Source organism: Calonectris borealis, chromosome 5 (genome assembly GCF_964195595.1).
Source record: "Calonectris borealis chromosome 5, bCalBor7.hap1.2, whole genome shotgun sequence".
In the NCBI taxonomy this organism is placed as follows: domain Eukaryota; kingdom Metazoa; phylum Chordata; class Aves; order Procellariiformes; family Procellariidae; genus Calonectris; species Calonectris borealis.
The window spans coordinates 41,779,606-41,803,827 of NC_134316.1; the positions used below are offsets into that span (position 1 = coordinate 41,779,606).

The window sequence follows — 24,222 nt, forward strand, 5'->3', positions numbered from 1 at the left end:
ATCAACTTACTATTCCATATATGAATTCTTCTCCTCCTCCATTTTCGTGTATCCTTTTCTGCTTTTTTCCCCCTGTTATCTCTGTCTTGTGGGCTGTGGCCTTTACTTTTTGATAGCTGCTGTTGTAATGCCACCTTAATCACTCTCCGTTTCCAAAGAAAACAAGTGTTTTCAAATTCAAGGGAAAAATAAGAGTGACAATATCTCACCCTGAGATGATACAGCACCACTCCTGTGCTGAGGATATCATCATCCATGGCCATTAGATGAGGTAAGCTAGAATCTATTGTTACTCCAGCTTTTTCTTTGTTGATGTCCACACTGTATTCTTCCATGATGGCTTTCCTGTCTGTCCACTTACTTGTCCAGTCTTTGGTCAATTGCTCAATCTTAAAGAATAGGAGAGGAAACTGTTTCACTTACTAAGCAGGTTAATTTTTCTCATGCATAAATTTCTTCAGAAAGAACAGCATTTTTTTCAAGTTATTGGATGCAAAATTCTTTCACCAGTTGCAATGCCGGTGTATTTGTAACTGCAGTACATTTCTGTGGCAACAAAAAAATCGTGTAAAAAGTGTACCACCACCTACTGAAGCAGGTTTAATCTGTTGAAGACTCATTCCCAAAATGTCAGAAAGATATATGATCATGCTAACTAGTTATTTTGCCTGTCTTTAAGCAAAACTTAAAAATTAAGATCTCCAAAACCTTTCCAGGTCACCAGTGATCAAATCTTCTTAGTAATTTGGTGACCGCACAATAATTCCCTTTGAATAAATTGGAAGTGTTTAATCTTAGAAGAGAGAGGCTCTGTATAACGAATTACTGGGATATATTGAGACAGCTTTCAACAAGGAGTAGATTGTGCAGACTTAGTGATATGCAATGGACAGTATCCCATTAAGGACGCGAGACTTTCATCACAAATTGGTAGAGGGCACCCAACATGCATTAATGATGGCAGTTTCCTGCATATTCAGAGCAAATAGGAAAGGATTAGGACAAAAACATTGTCATTGTGGTTTCAGAACTATGGCAATGCTATCCCCCCTGGCCCAGTGAAACAGGAGAGAGTTACAGCATCAAATAGATCATACACACCTTCATTTCATTCTGAAGAACCAGCTCAGTCAGATTTCCGTCCCTGTCATCGCTCCAAGAAGGACTGGAATTCCTCTGTACAAACAACAGCCACCAAGATCTACCTGTTAGTTTCCTTACTCACAACTGGCAGGCATGTTCTTTCACTCTCCAGGATTTCAAGGACATGAACTCAGGAGAAGGAAAGACAAAATACATAGACATTTGATGCTGCTTTCTAGCATCTAGCCTATACCTCTCTAGCTATTGCATGCAAGTTTTTGCGACGAACTGGTGAAAGAGCATTAACAGAGAGAGACTTCTGTGTAAATAAATCCTGGATGGTAGTTCCAGTCTCTCCCAGCAAAACGTGCTCTCCATGGCACGGAAAACCACAATGCTATTATTATTCCAAAGGAGAAAAACACAAAGAGTGTCAGCTGTATTGTGAGGGCTCACAGATGTTCACAACTTCTTTTGGGGGACAGAGTGTGCAGGCAGGGTGAAACCTCCAAAATACTATTGAGGTCTACTAGTTCACTTTTTTGGGAAAGAGGATTGTACCAAGTTTGGCAGGGAAATTACATCAATGATTAATATTTTGTACTGTCTTGGTTCTTCCATATCCCTACAAATAAAATATTTGTATTTCATGGTATTTCTGGACAAAATCATCTGACTCCATGAAAGACAGGCAAGAAAATCCTTCCTAATCATTACAGAACTGCATATACTTCAGGATTATCAATATAATGCCAGGAAAAGGAGAAATGACAGAAATGCAGATAGCCTTGTCATCATCGTGAAATCACTCAAAGAACAATTTGATTTCCCTCCAGTTACAATAAACATGGAAAAATAAAGAGATAAGATGAAAGTAAGCTGCTATAGCTACCTAAAGCACCATTAGAGCTGCAGTTGGGAAGTGTTCCTACATACCAGTTCAAAGCTCATCAGCATAGTTTTCAACCTATCAATTTCTTCTCGCAGTTCTCTGATCAGTTTTACATTTGCATCCTGAAACATTGAGACACAAACGTTGCAAAAATCATTCTTTAAAAAATCCTAGCTAATAAATCAATGCAGAGCTGTTCCAAGAGCCGGGAGCAGAGGGGAACAGGCACACTCACAGCAGTACTCCTTGCTCCACTCTACCAGGCCCCTGGGATGTACTGCCTAGAGGCAGGTCGTTCCTTCCTTTGATAGGTTCTCTTTTCCCATAAACTTTGTTCCATCTCTTTTCTGAACACAGACCTACCATAGTATTTGTTCCCCTCATGACAATAGCTGGATACATCACTACTTTTATAGATTTGCCTTCAAAATAGTCCCATCAGGTCAGAAAAATGCTGTTATTTCTGTCATGCAGAGGAGAAAATCAGGCTAGAGGAGACTAAGTCAGAATGTCACCAACCATGGTATTAAAAGCCCTTGCAGCTGATACAGAAAGCATTTCCTGCCTGCTTGTGTGGAGGCATTTATCTCGCTTTCAGAGTAAGCATCTCTGTACAGGCAGTTTCTGGAAACCAGCTTTTTGCAGACAGATCAGGGAAACTCTTGAGACTGGCATTGAACAAGAATGCTGTAGCAGGGGCAGCGACAGAATCCAGTCCTCCAAGGCAGCATCAGACTCCCCTCTTAACCCCTGCGCAATCGAACAGATGAATCTGCCACACAGTCAGAGTTCATACTTGGAACAGGCCTATTTTGTGCAATGAATGAAGCTGGGGTTCTGTGGCAAAAATTGTTCCCATGTATTTAAAGGCTTCATTGTTTTGTGTACTGAAAAGAAGACAAATTGAGACTACATAGGCTACCTTAGGCCTGGCATATTAACTTTTGAATTCTTGACTTTGCAACCTTAACAGAGTTCATTCAACACACCAAAAGGAAGGGTTGCAAGGGTTATGCAGTTATAGTAACAGGTTAAATAGTAATAAATAGTCCTAACAGATCTGTAACTCTACCAATATTTAGGATAAAGACATAGGGCAAATATACTCGTCATAACAATTCAAAGAGAAGGAAGATTGAAACTGAATAGACAGAGATGAAAAATGTAAAATAGGTGTGAAATTCTAAATGGTTTAAGCTGCAGGGGATCAAGGAAATTATTTCTGTAATATCCAGCTCCTATTTAGCTCTCATTAACATGGGAGAAAGAGGTATGAATTTTATTCAGAGAGCAGGTATACTGAATAAACCTTAAATAATACACACAACAAAATGGAATAAGAATGAAAAGCAGAACTCAAGGCCTCACCTCATTCACTCTGGGCTTGTTAATAATATTTTTGGCATTTGAAGCATATCTCAAGGTACTCATTGTCTCGTTGTAACTGGAGCTGGCAGGAGAGATAGCTACAGATAGAAAACAATACAAAAGAAACACTATTTTAAAAAGTAATCAGTTTAATCCATCACTTTTCAAAAAGGTGGATTTTTTTAGTCTTGCTTCTTTAAAAAACAAAACCAAAAATACCCTTACGGAAATTTCATCAAGCTCACACAGAATATCTTCTCAAGATTGTATTTATAACTGAATAAATCACTTTAAATCAAAGCTATGACCTTGGAAAAACTCTTAAGTTTAACTTCATGCACAATCAGCATGCCTTTTCATTTCCTTGAGTATGAAGGAAATCCTAGTATCCTATGAAGTATTTATGAAAATCTTTACAAGGACAGATTCTAAGTGATATAGCTGTCTTCTCACTGCAGTAGAGATGTATTTTAAGGGGGTAACGTAGTGCAAAATGTTAATGATGAACAGAAACCAAACTCACTGGCAATCATAATGGTCTTGGAGTTGCCCCCCAGACTGTCCTTCAGAAGCCAGGTGAGGATGGAGTCACGGTATGGGATGTAAGCCGGTCGCCTGGTCCCACTGACGCTGCCCGTAGAAGGACTGTCCGCATGGCTGCTCTCCCCTTCGCTTGCTATGGTGTTTATGCTCTGGCAGCTGCTGAACATCTGTGAATTTTGTGCTGAAGGAGAAACACCACAGAGCTCAGGAAAGGGGTTATCTTTTTCTGTCGTGGCTATTTAATTTTCTTAGATGTCGTTACAGTTTATGAAGACGCCACACAGCTGTTCTGTTCAGCTTTTTGTTGTAAATATAGATAAACATTAAGACACTGCACATGGTGAGTGAGTCTTATGCTTTTATCACTACCCTTCAATATAAAGAACTACTGTGCTTACCTAAAGTGGAGATGACAATTCCAAGTGTAACTAATGACTTGTTAATATTGGCACCTTCGGTAATTCGATCTTTACAGTAACTGGGATCAGCTCTTTCACTGTAGCACACAAGCATGGAAAAGACAATGCAAACAAAACAAAAATGCTTAATTATTAACATACAATCAATATGAAAACATTATGTATTTTCCTGACATACAAGAAAACAGAAATTGCAAGCTTTGCAATTAAAAAAACATATGCTTTGATACTTTACATTGCTCCCAGGTTCAGAAAGTCCAAACAACCATAAGCAAAGGCCATCGGTGTAAACTACTGTTAAAGACCCATCAAAACACAAATTCAAGCCTGAACTGGGCAACCTAATCATAGTGGTTCTGAATTAAAAAAAAAACAAACAACATACACTTCACAACTCTGCAAGGGTAGACTGGCTCAGTGCAAAAGTCTGTATATCCCCTCAGTACTACTTTCTCTGCTCAGACATGCATGGCGATTTATGTCCTTGAGAAAGAAAAATGTCCTGTTCTCCAACTGTTCTACAACTCTTCAGCACAACTTCCATCTTTCTGTTCTCTGTCCAGCGTCACCACATGTTCCTCACTGAAATGCATAGCTAAGATCAGAGACTTAGGAACTTTTGGAACATGAACAACACAAGCAGTGAGATATGATGACTATTATCTCCTGCCCATGCTAGGCAGCCATGAGGAATACATTCCTTTTTTTCTCTCTCTTTTCAAGCTCAGATTTGGTAATTCCACCAATAGCTACTGGAAAAGCCACCTAATAAGAATACAGGGTTGAATGAAATTACCTTAAATGTATGCAACAGCACAGTATTGGATCTGAGGACCCAGGAATTCCCTTCCCCAATGAAATCCAATACCCAATACAGAAGAACAGATGACAGAGACAATATTAGCTCAATATTCCTTGTTACTGTATACAGAAGTCAGGCTTATTGTTAGTTTAATGAAGTTTTAAAATATTAAATTTCATCTTTTAAGGCAGTATTACCAGCATCTTCAGAGAAAATTACCTTTTTGCCCCTCAGTATATTATTACCTGCCTGCAAGGTCCACTAAGTTGATCTTGCTTGCAATTTCAGAGGGGAGATTGTTCTCCAATATAGCCTGAAGAGAAAAATATAAATAAGGAAGATTATTCCTCTTAATTAATTAATGAAAATAAAATAGATGTGCTCTTTTGTTTGAAACTGAGTTGTACATATGACTTTCTCACTGCCTTTCTTTGTGACCTTGACCCACTGACTATGTTCAAACCATTAACTCAACAGCTTTCTCACCCAACAGAGAAACTACCCTCTTATGCCGATTTCCTCTTGAAAAAAACCTTTACAGCCTAGAGACTGTGAAAGGCTTTCTTGTAGATCTTGCAGAGTTATTTTCCACTAATGTATTCCAAAGGTCTTTTGTGAAACTACTGAAAAATATCCCAAAATGTTCTGTGATTACAGGATGTTAGAAGTGTGAGATAGAAAAGGTCTATTGGATCACTGAACGACTTCCCTGCCAGGGAAGGATATAATTCCTCCAGAGAAAGGGCGCATTGTTTCTGGGAGAGTACTGGATGCCAAATGCTAAAGAGATGAGCCCATCTGAAAAGCTGGGCAGATACAAAATTTTGGTATGTGTTAAACTAACGCTATACTGCAATTAAGGATCCTAAACAAGCGTGACAAAACATAACTTCAAACATATTCACATGTAATTTTCGCAGCATCCTAGAAGGGGTACTGCATTTCAAAGGGCTGATTAAAACTTTAAACATTTCTTTTTACAGTGAGTCTTTGGCATCACTTCTGACTATAAGCTTGCATAAAGGAACAAGAATACTTCAGTAAACACTCAACGCATCACGTGTACGAAGTTAACACATCTGCAGTGTGATCCAAGGGAAATAAGTAACAGCTTCCACCAAGATTATTACAAACAGCACAAAACAGTGACAACTAAACAATGCACAACAAATTTAACAATGCTTTCTGAGAATGAAGAGAAAAGGAAGTTGGATTATTTTTAGCTAACCTGAGTGTAGTGGATGGTGAAGATAGCATGGGATCTGCTGCTGGCATTGTGAATATGTGTAGCTGCTGTGATTCTAGAAAGAAGAACAAACCATTCAATTACAAAGGCTTATTTCCCTGTATTCAGGGAAAGCAAACATAACAAATACAGCAGATAAATGAAGATGAAGGAATGCAAAACTTGGAGAATATGGTAGGCTGTATTCTTGGATATGATCACAGAGTGTTTGGCAGAGGACCTGGAAAGGTGGAAACCGAGGGCTGGTTAGAGGTGTTTTTGGCCACCAGCAGCACTCTGAAGAAATACCTTAAAGCAGCCTTACAGCACAGGTGTAAGGTGTTGCATAAGGGTAGAACACAGCAGAGAAGCACAGCCAGCAACAGTATTGTACAGCTCACCCCCAACACCACTGAATGCACTGGCCCAGTACATTTTCTCCTTATTGTCCCCATTTTTATTTCTTGGCACTTCAAAGGGTCCAAAAAGCTTCATACACCACCTCTGGGGCTCCCTTCTGTCACAGGGTTGACCAGTTTTCCATGGTGGAGGAGTCCAATGAGATTAGCCAGTCTACCCGTATGAGTACAAAATGAATACTGTAATTCACCCGTGTAGCACTTGCTCAGCTTTACCACGTGGACAGACCGGTCATCCGGCTCTAGCCCTCTGACCCACTGCACTCTGGCTAGCAGGTACCAGGCACAGGAGGAGGAGGAGCAGCGGCAAATACAAACTTTTGGAAATTTCACTGTCTTTGTTGTTGTTTTGATTAGACAAACCCAAAGAAAGCAGGGGTTTGCCTAAGGCAGAAGCCAAGTCACAGGTCTTTTCCTTTCTTACTCTTGTAGCTTGCCTTGAATATCGGCTGTATGTGCAGCCTTTAGCATCAGTTTTGCCAACCTTACCCTCAACAACAGCAGGCAATTTTAGCAGTGCAGACAAGGACCGTGGAACCGTGTTTTTGTTACGAGCCCAGCTGTCAGAGTCCTGCAGACACCGGTTGCGCTAGAGGGCAGAGAGCCGCAGATGCGCGCACGCCGCTGAGCGCCTGCCACGGGAGGCCAAGCCAGGACTCTCCTCCCTATTGCTCTCTGCTTCCTACACCTCCACAGCCACGTGGGCGGGCACTGCCAAAAGGCACCTGCAGTCCAGCGCATCATGGTTATAAGCGAGTTATAAGCTGAGGAAGCAGGAGAACGTGAACTAGTCTCCAGATGTTGGAGGAGGAAGACAAACGATTAGATAAAGGGCAGAAGACTGAAAATGGCTCTACAGTGGGCCGAGAATATGAGGGAACTGCACTGAAGTTTATAAAGCCAAAGAGAAATAGAAAGTGCTCCGGGATTTGGAGGAGGAAGTGTTAGTACTCACTTCTCAACGTCCAACAATACACAAGGTAATTGGAGGGCAAGTTCACATCTCAACTACTCACAACCCATGTGAGCATTTTTATGGGAGAACGTATATGTTAGTTTTTCATATATTTTATTTCATTGCCGCATGTGGTATACATTTCAATATTTTTAACTGTTCTAATAATATTATCTAGATTGGTTGTTTTGCTTTACACAGCACCAGGGCTATGTTTTTGGAAATTTGGAAATTTCTATTTCCTGCATTTAAAAAATTTTATTCTTAAGCATTTGAGACTGAGTCTTGCAAACTGTCAACAGAAAAAAAAATAGCACTGAGAGTTACAACAAAAATAATGATTGCATGTTGAAAATCATATTTGTTTATTTTATAATGGATGGGTGCAGCCAGAGCAGGGCTGGAGATGGCCTGATAAAACCAACTGCTAGAAAAAATGCCGTCAGTAAACTTTGCTTGTTGTTTGTACGGGAGCTGCCCTCTCTCCCATGAAAGGCACCACCCATGTGCAAGGGGAGCTTCCCCTCCTCTCTCCTGTATACTCAGACCTGGAGCTGTCATGCCCCATCTGCTCCTCTCCTGCCTCCAGCCATATGGGGCAATTACAACCTGTTCCCCACCTTTTTTATGCCTAAGATCTTGCTGATGTTCATTTGGCATCATTTCCCAGATTGCAGATGTTTTAAATTAGTTTGTTTGCATTTATAATGTGCTAATAAATGCTACGCAGAATATTTTATAAAAATAAAGACTATGGGGAAATAGGAGTTTCCTGAATATTCCAAATAAGTTCTTGAAAAGTTACTCAGAAAAAGAAGTTGCTTGGCTTCATGCAAGTGACAAAGTTTGAAACTTCAGCACCACAAAAACTTACACACAAAATGTTGAACCCCTGATTTTGTTTTCTCTATATCTTCTATTTCCTTAGCAATGAGACGACTGTAGGCTTACACTAGTAGACAGACTGGAATTTTGTTGTTGTTCTGAAAAAGTCTCTTCTTACCATAGAGCTGCATCTATTGATCACTACAGGCAGAAGCAGCAAAACTTAATCCTGCTGTATATTCTATGTTTTTGTGATAATGCAGCTTAGTTTTTAGTTAGATCCCAGCATCACTGATATTCTAAAATCTTGACCTCTCTTATGATAAGACTTAATATCAATTTTGGAACTGTGATTTGTATTTGGAGGATCCTTTCAAATATAACTCTTTTCCATCACTGTAATGGCAGCTGTATTGATATTCAAGGCTCCCTGTCGAAAACGTAAAAAAGTGTCTTGACTAATGAGAACTGAAATCATTGGCTTCACTCGTGTGCCAATTCCCACAGTTCTCTCGTAGCAAACATGCATGATTTGGACTAAGAACTTAAAAAAATACTTACAAAAATTAAAACAAATAATTATAAAACAAATACTTTTAGAAATTAAATAAAAATATGCTATCTTTTGAGCAGTTTTAAATCACTAAGTTACACTAACAAGGGAGTTGAAAGCTACACAGTCTAAAGCATCAAGAGCACACAGAGGAGAAAACCAGAAGTCTGTTTACAGAAAAACATTTTCCTGGCATGTTTTTTTTATCCCAGACAGATGGTTGAATTTTGTGGGTAAGTCAGCATGGGATCAGTTTTGAAGAAACAACCTCATGAGTGCTTGTAGCTCTTATTGTGGATAATATGACGATACGTAACTTCTTACGTGTATGTCATGTTAAGGATCAGCAAATCTGACATTCTGTCACAACAAAGCATTGGCAACACTGTCAGTCAAATAAACATCAATGAAATCAACACATGGTGAAAGAAGTGTTAAATAAAGATGGAGCTGGTTTGTTTTATAAAATACCTTTTAGCTATTCCTTGTTCTAGAAGTTCTACAACTTGCTTGTAGTCTGTAACTAAATGTTGAGTCAATCCTGCCAAAGATTTAAAAAGAGTTAAATGCGTATTTTTCTCAGGAAGTTTCAGTCAGTTTACCCAACAATTTACCCAGCATCAGGAGCATAAGGATGTAGTTCTACAAGTAGTCTCTCAACTAGAGTAACTATCTTATTTTTTAAAAAAACTATTTTATTTTTAAAAAATAAAATAAAAAATTGCAGTCCATCCTCCAGCTGCAGTGACATCAGTATAAAAAATGCTTGTACCTTCAAAGTACAGACCTTTTTCCAACTTGTCTGCAGAACACTCGTATTTAAAAAAAAGTATAACTGAAACTCCATAAGAAATTTTCAGCTATATCACTGCTACTAATTGGGTACAGATCCCGTAAAGAAGCTTTTTGCTCATGCCTCTGGATAATGGCTCTGCTCACGCGACTAACAGAATTAGGAACCAACCCCTGTGAATATTTACCATTTACTTAACAAGGCTTCAGCCTGCAACACTTAGGAGTCTTCATGCTTTCCTCCCCAGAAGATACCCAAATAATGATATGACACATCTGGCCTTTTCATATCTTCTGCTTTCAGTTCTTTTCTTTAATTTGATTTAAGGGGGAAAAAAACCCACTGAAAACAAATGAAAGAAATACTGCATTGCAGAGCCTGCTGTGTCGGAGTGTGGTTGTGACTAACAGGGCCCCAGAGGAGGGCAGTGTGCTGCTGCGCTGTAGCGGCACTGCCAGCCCCTTGCAAAATGCAAATTCCAGCAGACACACCAAATTAACCTCTACAGGCTTGTATTTCACATAAATCCAGTTTAATATGCCTCGTTTGCTTTTTATGGTGATGATTAGTTATCATTTGTACTGCAGTGACTTCTAAAAAAACACCGGAGTTGTGAAGCAAGTCTTTGTCATACAATACCTAGTAAAACACTCCTTTGCGGAATGTTTTATCTCAGAGCTGGAATCCAGGGCTACTTCCTCCCCCGCACTGATTTAGGTTTGGTTTGTTTTATTGCAGGCCACAAAAGTGTGGATGAAGGCAGAGTACTGAAAAATGTGATTTAATTGGATCAAATAATTTATCTGCTGCTAGAATGTAAGTCAACACGAGTATAAAATTCAACAAGACTGAAATAAGTACTTCTGATGTTGTTACAGAGAGTCTATCCTTACATGAAAACAGCTTGCTTAACTTTAAATGAAAGCAAAATCTAAGCCAAAGATGGGAATTTATTTTAATCCTTTAACAACTGATACATATAAAGGAAAAAAAAAAGATTTTTGGATCACCTACACTTTTAAAAAACCCTAACTGTAATGTGCATGCATGCACACTCGCACACACTCAAAGTATAGGACGATTTTCAAACAAAAGCATTTCTTCTGCTCTCTAGTGTCCTTTTACAATACATTAATTCCAGAAGTCATCACATTTTCCATTTGAGAAAGAGGCCCATTATTTTTCCAACAGCACTGGGATCTTCAAAGCTCAGAATATGGAAACTATCATATATTGTTTTCCCAGACCCTTTTTCGGAGTCTTATTTAACTGAATAAAAATCTAGTTATAACATGGAGGCATGGAAGAAATTCTTACCTACCTACATTTCCATAAGTACTGGAATAGTGAATCTAGCACAGAATTCAAAACATTTAGTTTTTCAATAAGGTAAATGAAATATTGTAAATGATGTTTGAAAAAATGACAAAGTGTTCTGTTGGCTGCTAGAAAAAAAGAAAGGTCATTTTCAAGTCCGATAGAAAGATCAAAAACCCTTGCTCGTCTAGAAATCTGCCTTGGAGTAAGAAAGGATCTCCCCCAGAAACCTGTCTCAGAGCAACAAAATAGATTGCATCATTTCCTGATTTAAGAGGGGCCGATTCCTTAACAGTGCAACCATCTGTGAGGGAGAAGGTTGAAACGATTCCAACCCAAAGCACTGAAACACTTTCAGCATTTTAAAGGCTACAATCTCACAGCCTTTACGTGGAAAAATGATGGGCTGGAAACTATTCAAAATACTTAGTGTTCAGAGCTGGGACTTCCTGACTGGACTTGCAAATGGAAAATGTATTGCCCAGAGCATCTAAGCATCCTTAAAGGGGTTAAGTTTTCTGATTTTCTTCTCTGTCTGTTCTTCATCCAGTGCTAACCGTACTCTGGATATCATTGACACCAACCACACAACTGACAAACTAACGGTACACTGGGGAGCTCCTGATCAAAGTCAGCAAACATTAAAATTGCTGATGGCTCGCAAGAAGTATGATGCAAATACAGGTGCTAACCCTTGACCTTATGGATCTATGGGAAATAATGGAAAATTTCTGAGCTTTGCTGATGTTCACCGTTTTTCTCCCATACAGCAAATTGCCTGGAAGGGGAATACAGAACCAGCTCCCCTTCCAGTAAGCTTGCCGATAATGCTGATCTCAGCCATCTAGCTATTGGAAACAATATTCTTGCGCTCTGATCCTGCACAGAGAGACTACATATAAAACTGCCAAAGACTATTTCAGCACATAGAAGGCCCTCATTACAGACATCAGCAATTGTTGATTGCAGCAAGATATTACTGCAGTTGAGAAGGGCATTCTGTAGCAGTGTTGTGAACCACTTAATTTTCTTGAATTTGATGGTATTAAAATCAAGCTGACTGTACTTCTCACCTGCATTCAAAAGACCTCTGGACTTTCTCACTGCTGCCTATTTTTGATGTGAGCTAATGAGTACAGTTCCAAAAGGAGCTATGTAATCATACCGTCTTTATTAGTCCCTCTCCCCAAAAGATGCTGGGATTGTCTCAAGTAAAGTAAACTGTTACAGTTCTTAATTGCATAAACTGTACATAAGCGTATTTATTTATTAATACGTACTCATATACACATATCTAAAAAAAAGAACTGTCATCTGACTGTTGCCCTAAGCCACTGACTCATCAGCCTGAAATCATTTCTGTTCACATACTCTCACAACAGCATCTAATTACACCCCATTATGCCTTCAGCAGAGAAATGACTTCATTTTTCATGCATGTGATCAGTTTTTCTAAAAATGTGAATCACATTTATCATTAAAATCAAAATTTTTCTTACAGGCATTAACACAATGATTTTTGGATTCTGTCATATGATACAGAGGGAGAGAATCTTCTAAAATAAAGTATTCATACTGCATTTACAAACGTGGCCAAAGCTGGCAAATATTATTTAGGTTAACCTTTTTCCCTTAGTCTTTCCTCTTACTTTACAAAATCTAATCAATTGGGAACTTCTATGGGATATTTCAGAAGTCTAACATAAAATGGTTCCACTTAAAATTTTTAGTTGTGTCTAAGTATAAAATTCTTATTCAAAAGGGGTAAAACTAAATTAAAAAAAAAAACCTAAAACCCCCAAAACCCTACAAAAACAGAACTGGAAAAGAAGTGACGGATTTGGCCTGGAAGGTTCCAGATGAAGACAAAACAGTGACAAAAGGCAAGCCAGCCCATTGGCAGAGGCTATAACTTCATTTTCTTTTAAAACAAGGAAACTCCATTATATGCAGCCAAGGAATCACTGGAGATATAAGGCCTGAGAAAAGGGATGGAAATTGCCAAGGAAGGAAGCAGTTTAAAGACCTTTTCTTGTGTGGTGAATGAGCAGCTGCTAAAAGAAAATAATTAGTATCTGTACTCCACCAACAATGAAGTTCTCCGATAACAAGCAGGTAGAAAGAGAATCTTGGAAAGACCTCAATAAAGGCCAAATGTCTATGAATCTGCTTTTCAAAGAATTGTAAGTTTGCCATACTAATGAGACCATTAATTCATCTATTTTCCAGCTCTCCTTAAACAGGATGCTGATGTGCTGGGAAAGCACAGCTGAAATAACCAGAATGGCAGATAGTCCCTTGTGTATAAGATCATGCAAGTTAAACACTTCCCAAGTGCTTATTTCAAATTTTGAGAGGAGGAATTGGTAACAACCATTGGTTGTTAGATGTACTGTGACCGATACTGCAGGTGCCCAGGGAATGAGAGCTGGGAATTCCAGGCTCCATTCAATCACAAGGTCAAGTAACCTTATCTGTTGTCACATCTTGTCTTAATCTCTGATGTGGAGATAACAATCTGATGTGTAATGCTGTGATAAAGAAAAAGAGAGGGAGAAAAGTGAACCAGGGAGAACAGGAGTTTACAAAACAAAGAAAAGAACTCTATTTAAAAGCCAGAACAAATCAGTATTTGATCCGATGCGACAGGACCAATAAAATTTGGTGTGATATGCATTTTGCATACTAAATGCATACCTCCCAGGTGTTACTACCTATTTGGTGGCCAAGCAGTTGCAGAGTCAGTGACCCCAAAGGCAACTTCGGAATTCTGCCCACTCAATATAAGGCACACTGAAAAGGAAACATATGCACTTACTTTCTAAACAAACCCACTAATTTTTGAAACTTGCATCAGTTTGGAAAAGATTCTTCCTTCTGATCTCCACTGTAAAGCTACTCTATGATTTTTCACTGGTGCGCTGATTTTGAGGGACGCGCCTTTTGTCAGTTGTTGGTCAGATAAACAGCAATGTAGCGGGCAAACTTTACATCAGGAGCTAACAATTTACAAAGAAACAATGGCCAAACTCCAATTTAAAGCTATCTAAGACCCTGAAGTGAAGGCACCAACCAAAAGTGGAAATGACTGGAAGTACAAAAAACAATGAGAGGGAAGATAAGAACTAAAATAAGACAGACAACTGAAACGGAAAAAATACACGTAGGTTTGTTTTTCATCCGTCCTCTGTCACCTGATTTAAAAGCTATGATTCATTAGAAAACACAAAGCCACCAGAGGGGCTGCTGTTGCAAGCGTGAATTAAAAAGCGTGTGATGTTTTTAATTGTGTAATGCACCTACATTACCCATCCTCTGCTTTTTTGTTTAATGAAGGAAAATGAAGCTTACGGGGTTCTCACCTGGGTAATGGAGATTTTAATTGCTGCTCATGGCCTGGCCTGCAACACCAAACAGTTGAGTTTATCTACTTTTTTATTATTATTATTTTGTAAATATACTGCTGCCAAGGACTGAAACAGGTATGGAGGAACCTTAGGCTGGCCTGTACAATGCATTTAGAGCTAATGTTGGTGGATTTCTTGATCAAGTTAAGAATTCTTTAAAACACAGGAAAGCAAAACACTATGGCTCACACACAACCTACGCTTGGAAAGACAAACAGAAAAGTGCAGGATATCCAGCCAGTGGGATAAAAGAGGCAAAGCTTTCAGTATATTACACATGTTCATATTAACAAGCAAAATATTTGAGGAAAGTAACTCTTGAAGAGTAGAAGCAATTAGGATCACGCCAGGAACATATACAAAGATACGTATAGACCTGATACACTTTTACCTGAAATTCTGATGCTAGTTGCGAAGCCTGCTCTCACCTTGAACATACGGTCCTGTTTCAGGGTGTTCTCGGACTCGAAGCGTGTAAGGTTTCTTTCGGTCTGATTGTTTTAACAAATCTCGGACACGTTCATTATAGATTTCAAGAAAACTGAAAAGCAAAAAAAAAAAAGGATTTTTAAATGCACATGATAAAAAAAAAGAGAAAGCATATATTTAGACAACGTAATCAGACAACCTGAATTTTACCTAGATCTTTCATGATAAAGTTAATGAATTAATTTTCATTATCTATGTTACTGCCCTTCCCATGCAGTACATGTAGAAAGAACTCACAGTAGCAAATTTCCAAGAAGCAAGAGGCATTCAGTATTTTATTTAAAAATTCATAAAATATGCTTTTTTAACACTAGTGAGTTCAAATCCCCGAATTTCCAAACATAATGCTTCATTAGAGCAATGGGAATGGTGAATAAGATTCAAACGTAGGATGACGGCTCAAATTTAAGAGTTAAACAGGAAGTAAATTTTTAATTTCAGCTGTCTATACAAAAGTGAACAGACAGCATCCAAAGAACTATACTGAGAGAGAAAACTAAACCCAACACTTTCTCATCCTTCCCTTTGTGTCCTCCTCCTTGTTCCAAAATGATTATCATCTGAGAAAACAGAAACAAAATAAACTTTGCTTTGCTTGATTACAGGAATATGTTGTTGAAAGCTTTCATCGCATTGCCCAAGACAGTGACACGCTTACCTGACCTTTACTCTGCAAGATGCTGTCTGGTCTGAGTAATCATCCTTCCTTGAAAAGAGGCCCTGCACAAACCAGAAGTTTATGTAAATTTTAAATCCATCAAGAAAATCTGACCGCGCAAATGCAAGTGCAATAAAAAATTAGTACCTCACATATACGAGGTGTCAGCCCAATGGATGCCTTCAAATAATAAACAAAAGAAAAGTTAAATCATATACTTGCTATCACTCTTGCAAAACTCTTTTTTAAATAAAAGCCAAGTTATAAGAAAAGGACAGAATCATAGTGCAGCATTAAAGTAATGACTGTATGGTAGATTACAACACAAACCGCTCTGGAGTGTAGTTCAGAACAGCATGGCAATGCTCTATTACTCCAGCTGAAGTGTCTTGCACGTGAAACATTGCAGGGACTCATGTGCTGTGTAATGTCAGCTGTCTTAGCCCCAGTGCAAATGCTGTTTATAGCAAAAGACATTTTACAGCAACTTATACAGCATCGATGAGAAGTTTAGAGGCTTGAGTTAAACCCAAGAGCTGTTTGATGTAAAGATACTGGACATGCCTATGTCAGAGGTGTTGCAGTCTAGATGAAGCCAGGCCAACACTGAAACTAGTTTGATTGGTCACGAATATTTTGGGTTTTTTCCTTATTCTACTTTTATTTCTTTATGCTATGGCAACACAGAGCTTGAAACAGCTTTATGTTCTAGATTTATAAATCTGGTCTCTCAGAGAGAACAGGATATGGGCTGCTAACAGTACCCAAACTAGCTGATTTAAACTTTGCCCAAACAGTCTACACAGCACTGAAGTAAAGGTGTGGGTTTTTGCGAAGAATTGTTCTTCTGTCATGAGTGCTCACACTTTAGTGATCGCAATGCCAACGCATCCTGAGAAAAACTCTCAGGCTTAGGTGGAATCTGCTTGCTGAATAGCATGAAAGACTTTTCGAAGGCACACTTGAAATGGTGTTGGGGGGAGAAAGTCCAGGTTCATCAACTGGGCCACTGTGGACAAAAGTTCAGTTTATACCAAACACTTGTTTATTCCTAGTTTTGAACACTGTTTCACAGTGAATACATGTTATTAAAGATCAGATGAAAGTGGGATTCCATTGGAGAAAGAAATCACTTTATAAGTCAGAAATCTCTTAAAACCACTACACCTGGAAATTTCCTTGGAAAGAAATAATGGTAATTTCAAGATGTGGCCATTCTGAATTGCCAAGATATTTTCAAAGTAATGTAATACAAATATCCTAGCTTGTCACCCATTAACCCTAATTTTAACAATTCTTCAGGCTCTTATGGAGTTAAGCTTGATTTAGAATAAAATTAATAGAGAATCAGGCCATAATTTAACAAAGTCCTATTGCTGATGTCTATGGGGAAAATAAAATTTTAAAAATCCAAACTCTTGTCAAAAGCACAAATCATGCCAGAACAGTCTTTTTCTTATCTTCAAGGTTTGAACAAATTTTACCGTTATTTCATTGAATCCCAATGGGTATAGGAAATAGTGGTCCGCTCACGCAAACTGTTAAATAAAATTTTTCTTTTTCAGGGGCATGTTTCACCAACAGCCAAGAATATTTATGGATAGAGATCAAATTGCCTTGCGTTGCAGCAGAACGCAGGAAATCGGCAACTGACTCCATTGATCTGAGTACAAAGATTAAAATGCACTTTAAGTGGTTCCTGGTAGACAAGAACCTTAAAATGTAACAGCTTCTGCAAACACCATTCAAATACATTTCAAAACTGGAAGTGAAGCAAGTGTTATTTTCCACAGGCCAAAGGATAACTTCTGCAACAGATAAATGTCTCAAATCGATAATGAAGCCTGTTACAAAAGTATTCCTGTGAATTGTATCCGGTTTTATTTGTGAAAATGATTTAATTTCAGCATAGCTCAGACTGCCAAAAAATTCTATAAGAATGAATACTTTGTATTATCTTGAGCTATATGTTTCTAAAACCCATAACTATTCAGGGTATAGATTTTTTTTTTGTCCTCTAACACGGCAATAAGATTCATACATAGTAAGATGAAGGTTATCTAAAATAAATATTTATAGTATTTTTAGCTGATGCTACATTATTTACCTAAATGTGAAGGCTTAACTGTCATTTTATATATATAGATACCAAATAAAAGACGTATAGGCATTCTGCTCAACAAGCACCATAATCACAGTTTAAAAATAAAACCATGTTTCTGCTGGACATCCCGCCCTCAACCCTAAGTGTAAAATGAATGGTGTAACTCACAGGTGTTCCCATCATTGTGTAAGTTTTTCCTGAACCCGTCTGTCCATATGCAAACAGGCAGATGTTGTATCCTCTAAATGCACCCGACAACACAGAAGTGCCAAGGTCCTGGAACACCTGGAGAGACCAAAAGAAACAAAACAGTCCATGAACAATATGCCTCCCTATAAACACTCTGCATTACTTGTGAATCTTGCAGCTTGAATAGCTCCATGGGAACAAGGATCTTCACAGTATTTGCCTTTTTAATTTATCAGACACAATGTTAAGTGTCCAGCATTCACTTGTTAGATATTCCTCCAGGTGCTGGTATGCCAAGCACAGCGCTGACACTGAGCAGTAGTGTTTAATTGTGCTTCCCTGCCTGCTATCTCTTATTTTATACTTGGACTGTACGAATTCTTGAGGATCTCCCCCACCCCAAGTTTTTACAGCCCTCAGCATAAATCTGACAGAAAGGCATGATCAAAGCTCTTTGACGCAATGGTATTAATAGGAGCATCAGAATTACAAGTCAAAAGCAAAGCAAAGTCTAACCCATAGCCTGCAAGCAGACCTCATCCAAGCAATACTTGTATCTGACCCGTCTGGTCAGTAAGCAACACCGCTAAAGACTAAATGCTTTCTTTTCTGTTCATGCCACACACACAGTGATGTGCCGCCTTCTGCTCATCGTAACACAGAACCTGGAACTGTTACCTCTAGGGGCTTCCAAAGCTTGCACTGGTCCCACTGTGGCTGCAAAAGTTGGACCATCACAGCCAGACTACCCATACAGCAAGATCTGAACATTCCTTCTGCTTTCCCTGTTGCTTTTTTGGAGACACAGCTGCCCCACATTGTGACCATGTTCTCAGCACATCAAAGTCTTGCCATAGACCAGCTGAAAGGACACTGGTAAGGTTTGCTAGGAAGTGCGTGGTGGATCAAAAGGTTCCAGTAGGGAGGCTGCCAACCCCTTAGCACAGCTTTGGCCTTTCAAAAGAAATGTTGCAAGTATTAATGGTTTTGCCATTCACGTAGAAAACTAGCTAGTATATATAGAGAGATACATACGATTTCAGAGTTTCACTGCTGTGAAATCTCATCCACTGCCAGGTCATCTGCTTCTCCAATGGACAGATAAATGTACTAAACTTGATATAAAAATCAATTGTAAAACATATTTCATAGATATCACCACTTTACCTAAACGGCCAGAAAGGAGATTAAAAATCCTCTCCTGAGACTGATTTTCAGATCATATTTCAACTCCAACTCAGACAAGACGGTAATTTCTAGCTGAAGAATCAATACTATTCTCATTCAGCAGAATTTAGCTACCCCTGCCCGTATTCATAAAAGTATGTGGCATATCAGAGCATCTGCTTCATTAGGATTATCAGATCAAGAAACTTTTCCATTCAAAGAATAATAGTGAAATTCAAAAACAAAACACATGGACACAAACGTAATAGACAGAGACAGTGACAAACTCTCCAGTCACTACTGCACAGGCCATTAAGAAACGGAAGCATAGCTTTGGAGAGCGCCAACCTGGACTTCATAACCAACAAGCTAGGGGAAACAAGAGGAACAAGAGGATTTGGGATATTTGAGGGGGGCCTGCAAGGGTATGCAAAACTTATTAGGAAATGTTTAAGGTGAGGGAGTCAGGAAAAAGAAGGGGGTATAAAAGGGGCTGGTCCCATGTAAGCAGCAATAGATCAGTATGCTTGTCTGACTGAGCCCTGTGCTTAATCATCAGAGTCTGTCCTATTTTCTTATAAAATCCTTTCTTGATGATCTTTCCATGTAACCACACTCTCTACCCCATGTGTGAGTGTTGTAAGGACTAGATGCCACCAGCTGGAGAGACTGGAGTGAATTTGGGGCCAGCAATGGAGTCAGAAGACCTCAGGTGATAGGGCCATCACAGTAGAGGTGCTAGCAAACAAAGCTCAGCATTGGTAGCCGGTGGAGCCATGGACCGAAGGAGCATGGGTTCAGGGTGCCAGCTACCGGGGAGACTGGGGGGAGTAAGTTCAGGTCAGCAACAGAAGTCAACCTCAGGTAACATGTCCCTCACATCTATGGTGCCAGCAACTGGAGCAAGTAGGAGGAGTCTAAGTGCCAGCAACTAGAGTGGGACTATGTGTCACAGGGTCTGTGTCCCAGCTACTAGGGGGACTGGAGTGGCATGAGGGTCTCTGTCAGCAGCTGGAGAGGGGACCATGGGTCCCAGGGCCTGTGTTCCAGGTGCCAGCTTCTGGGGTGGCTGAGGTGAAGCAAATGAGGGTCTCGGCATCAGCACCTGGAGCAGGGAAGCACCACCCACAGGGCCTGTGTGCCAGCTCCTGGCATGGAGGGTGGGGGGCGGAGAAGGGGCTGGAGTGATATGCATCAGCATGGGAGCGTGTAATTTGCCAGCAGACTTCAAACCGGACAAGCCAGTGAGCAGGAGGTCCAGGCAGGAACATTAAATGGGAGTAGAGCCCATGCTGATAGTCAAGGGATTCAGGGCAGGGGTACAGCTTGTGACTGTTTACATGTTTGCTAGTGAGCAGCAAGCTGGGCTATCAGGCAAGTAGAAGACCTGTAGAGTAGTTAAGAGGGCTCAGGGTCCAGGCAATGTTATTAGATAGGCAGAGGGTCCATGTTGGTATTTGAGGGATCTGCTCTCCAGACCTGGAGAGCAAGGGTGTGTGTGTTTTCACTAGCAAACTTCAATCCAAAGATTTGGATAGGAAGAAGGGGATGTGGCTGTCTATGCTTATGTTTCGTATGTGTGCTGGCAGTGTTATATGTGGGTGTGGTTGAAGGCAGTGCCTTCTGGGGCCACCTGTGTAGGCGGCTGCATCGCTGTCCTGCGTTTTCTGCCCTTGCCAGTGTTTGTGGTTTTGGCATACACACAGACTCGCTGTTGGTTGAACTTGCAAAGGCGAAAGCAGCTGCCCCGTCCATCAGTGTGGGGTGGAGAGACCTCCAGGTGTCCAGGCACACAGGGCTGGCCTCCAGGGGCTGGGCAAGAGGAATCCTCAGGTCCTGGAGTGCACGGGAGGCAGTGGCCTTATACATCCCTTAACTCTATCAAATTTAGTATTGGGAACAACTTATCTATGGTCTTGAATAATTAGATCAAAGCCAAAAGTCCAGAATATACACTGAGAACTAGTAGTTCACTTGCAGCACATCTGGCTAGTAATTCCTCACCAAGGACAATATGCCATAAAAAGGTCAACTTTTATGGACGAGAAGGAAAAAAAAAAGTAATACTATTAGCAAAATAAATCTATGGCGCATAGTTGATGAACGAGTGAACAAATAACTGACATATTAGCATGATGGTTGAAAGTTATGCTGAAGAGGCCAATCTACCACTTTTACCTAATAAATAAACATTGCCCAAATTAAAAAAAAATATTATCACACTACCTTTACAAATATCAGTATATAAAGAGGCATGGATACACATTATTTGCCATCACAAAGGTTTAGAATCTGTATAAAGAACCCAGAAGTGCACAAAAAGACAGAGAAGGGGCTTAAGAAATGAATGGTAGAGAAGAAAGCTACTGAGAAGCATTTGGAAATGTCAATTTTAAGGTGACACTATGGAAGGAAAGTGCATAGTTTAAGAGAAGAAGAGAAGAGGGAAGTTTACGCCCAGGGATTTTAATAGCCTGAGTGTTAGCATCAAAGGGTGCTTAAAAAAGGGCTAGGCAAAAAATTGAAAGACAGCTAAGAAAGCTATACATTCAAAGCACCAGGCAAAAGAAAGATGAAGAAACAGAGCAACAATTACAAAGCAGTTTCTGAACTTTGTAGGCAAGGAGGAAAAGTTGCATTTGATATGGTAAGGTGGAAAAAGGAAGTTCCTTCCTTCCAGAGGCAGAATGGCGTTACCACTAGAAACCTCTCTCAGAGCCACCACAAAAGTGGTGCTTCTGTTACCCACTTCAGATACAAACATCTCCCAATTCCACAACCAGAACTGAGAGAAAATTGTTCCTTATGAAACAAGTACATACTGTAAAGCATAAAATAAGATCACAGGCAGCACTTTGTCCATGAGACTTGCTTTCCCAGTTGTGGGAAAATGTAACTGCAGGGATTAGGCTGGGGGTTGGGTTTTCTTGGAGGTTGCTTGTAGCAGTGTTTCAACATCTGTTTTTATATCTCTTCATCTATGGGAGCCCCATTTAAAAATAATAATTGAATAAATGTATGAAACTGTGCAGTTAGCTTTTATTTTACTTGATCAGTGGGATTCAGTGGGTCTGACTACAATGGGATTTCTTACATGAAGGTCTGCAGAAATTGGCCCTGAGATCACTTTTATGACATGTTCTGAGTCTTCCATTGCTTCTGTTCTACTGTTTTTGTTTTAGTAACCTGATTGCATTTGGCCACACGTAGACAATATGCAACGTGTCCCTATACTGTCCCAGCATAGTTCCTGCTTCTGAACTGAGAGTCACTGTTTGTTCCAGTGATTCAGTGATAGTCTTGTCAATCTTCTAACTAAACAGGCAGCCACAGGTAACAGTCAGAGCTGAACAGCAAACTACATTTGACCATAAGCATGCCACTGCTTTAGAGCATGGTGATAAACATAGAGCAAGCTACATGCTCAACACGATGATTCTAAAGTTTCTCCTTTCAGTAATACTGATGCACTCCCTCTAGTCTCAGTGAAGAAAGAGGTCAGCCCCATATTTACAACATCACTATAACAGATTCATCTGTTTTTCTTCAATAAAGATATTTGGGAAATCATCTGAGCGTTAACAGCAGCAATGCAAATCACGGTAACTGATTCTTGGCAGGAGTCATCAATCAACGCAGACTATAAGTCAAGTTCCTTGACGTTGTACAGCCCATAGATCAGTCTCATGAGTACAGAAATCTGTTTAACTAATACCTTACAGTAAATCTGTATGCTGACCGAGGACAAGCCAGGAGCTCACAACTCAAATGAGCATGCAGGCCAATAAAGACTCACCAGTTACACCGAACTGCAATTAGTGGCTTTAAATGTAATCCCCACCCTCTTGTGCCTCCTGCAATTCTCTCACGGATACTTCAGCACCCACCACCCCTCCACTGCTTCCTGCCATCCTCTCGTGTATCTTCACATCCACTCTCAGCTCTCCTTGGTCCAGAGCTGGGACACAAGCTGTACTGCTTTGGGGAAGAGGATATGATTGACCAGTCAGAACATGGGACACTGCCAACTGCTCCAGCAGCTGCCAACTACCAGTGGAGATGCAAACAAGCCTTACACCAAGTACCACAGAATGATTCTCAGCTCTGGCAGGCCACAAAGAAATTCCCTGTAATTTAAATCTGTATCATGAACTGCATGTCATACAGCCTTTTAAAAGATGGAAGAATGGTACCCTCTTCCAAATGTCTTTTGTGCTACTAAACAGTCATTGCCTTCCTCATGCCCACTCTGCCTGCCCTCTGCACCCCAACTTCCAGAATTTGCCTCCTCTCCGCACTCCTGGCTTTTGTACTTTGCTGCTTACTATTCACTTAGATGTCAGAATCCCCCAAGACTGCAAAGCAAAATCATCATAACATAATTGTTGAGCCACCTAAGCTGTTTGCCTGAGGCCTTCCTCTTAAGGTTGTGCTCCCATGTGAATTCTCCAGTGAACACTGAACTTTCCCGCAGTAGAGGCACCGTTAGGATCTCTTCCCTACCTGGTCAGCACACAAAACTTGTAGGAACCTAACACCAGAGATGTCTACCCCTCTTTCAAATTTGGTTCAACCTAGCCAGTTTGTTCAAGAATTATTGGGAAACAAGGGTCAAAATCAGACAGCCATTGTAAAATTGCTGTCAGAAAATCAGGATAAGAGATTGCAGTTACTACCTATTCAGTGGAGATCAGGATTTCACCAGCTAATTTTCCTGTAGATTCTGCCTGCTCTGGACATGCTCCAGCACACGGGGTGAGGCCTTTCACCCAGATTCCAAACTGGACTGCCATGGGCCAGGACATCCCTAAGACAGGACACTTAAGTTCAGAGCAGAAGAAAGAGAAAGTTCCTCCTGTGTGAGTGGCTCAATGATTTTCAATAGCTGGGAATGTGAACATAGGGAGGAGAAAAGAATCTGATCTAAATTCAAGATGGCAAGAGCCAGATCTGAAGATTGACAGAAGACTGGGGAACAACTGGGTAAAATAACAACCACTGAGAACCAGTAATA

General features: G+C 40.0%; 1 protein-coding gene across 2 annotated transcripts in view; it reads right to left on the bottom strand.

Moving 5' to 3' along the window:
- Positions 1 to 24,222, bottom strand: part of STARD9 (StAR related lipid transfer domain containing 9) — a 123,038-nt gene that overhangs the window by 44,202 nt on the left and 54,614 nt on the right. Inside the window, exons 11-23 of one of the 2 annotated variants that reach the window (XM_075152051.1) lie at positions 18,021 to 18,137; positions 15,896 to 15,928; positions 15,749 to 15,810; positions 15,030 to 15,142; positions 9,556 to 9,625; positions 6,336 to 6,408; positions 5,353 to 5,420; positions 4,285 to 4,382; positions 3,867 to 4,067; positions 3,344 to 3,441; positions 2,020 to 2,097; positions 1,102 to 1,176; positions 210 to 389 (exon numbers count right to left, since the gene is read on the bottom strand). In XM_075152051.1, coding sequence (XP_075008152.1) covers positions 210 to 389; positions 1,102 to 1,176; positions 2,020 to 2,097; positions 3,344 to 3,441; positions 3,867 to 4,067; positions 4,285 to 4,382; positions 5,353 to 5,420; positions 6,336 to 6,408; positions 9,556 to 9,625; positions 15,030 to 15,142; positions 15,749 to 15,810; positions 15,896 to 15,928; positions 18,021 to 18,137 — 1,266 coding nt within the window. Of the gene's footprint in view, positions 1 to 209; positions 390 to 1,101; positions 1,177 to 1,975; positions 2,098 to 3,343; positions 3,442 to 3,866; positions 4,068 to 4,284; positions 4,383 to 5,352; positions 5,421 to 6,335; positions 6,409 to 9,555; positions 9,626 to 15,029; positions 15,143 to 15,748; positions 15,811 to 15,895; positions 15,929 to 18,020; positions 18,138 to 24,222 lie in introns of those variants that run through there. The other variant, XM_075152052.1, reaches the window with a different exon arrangement.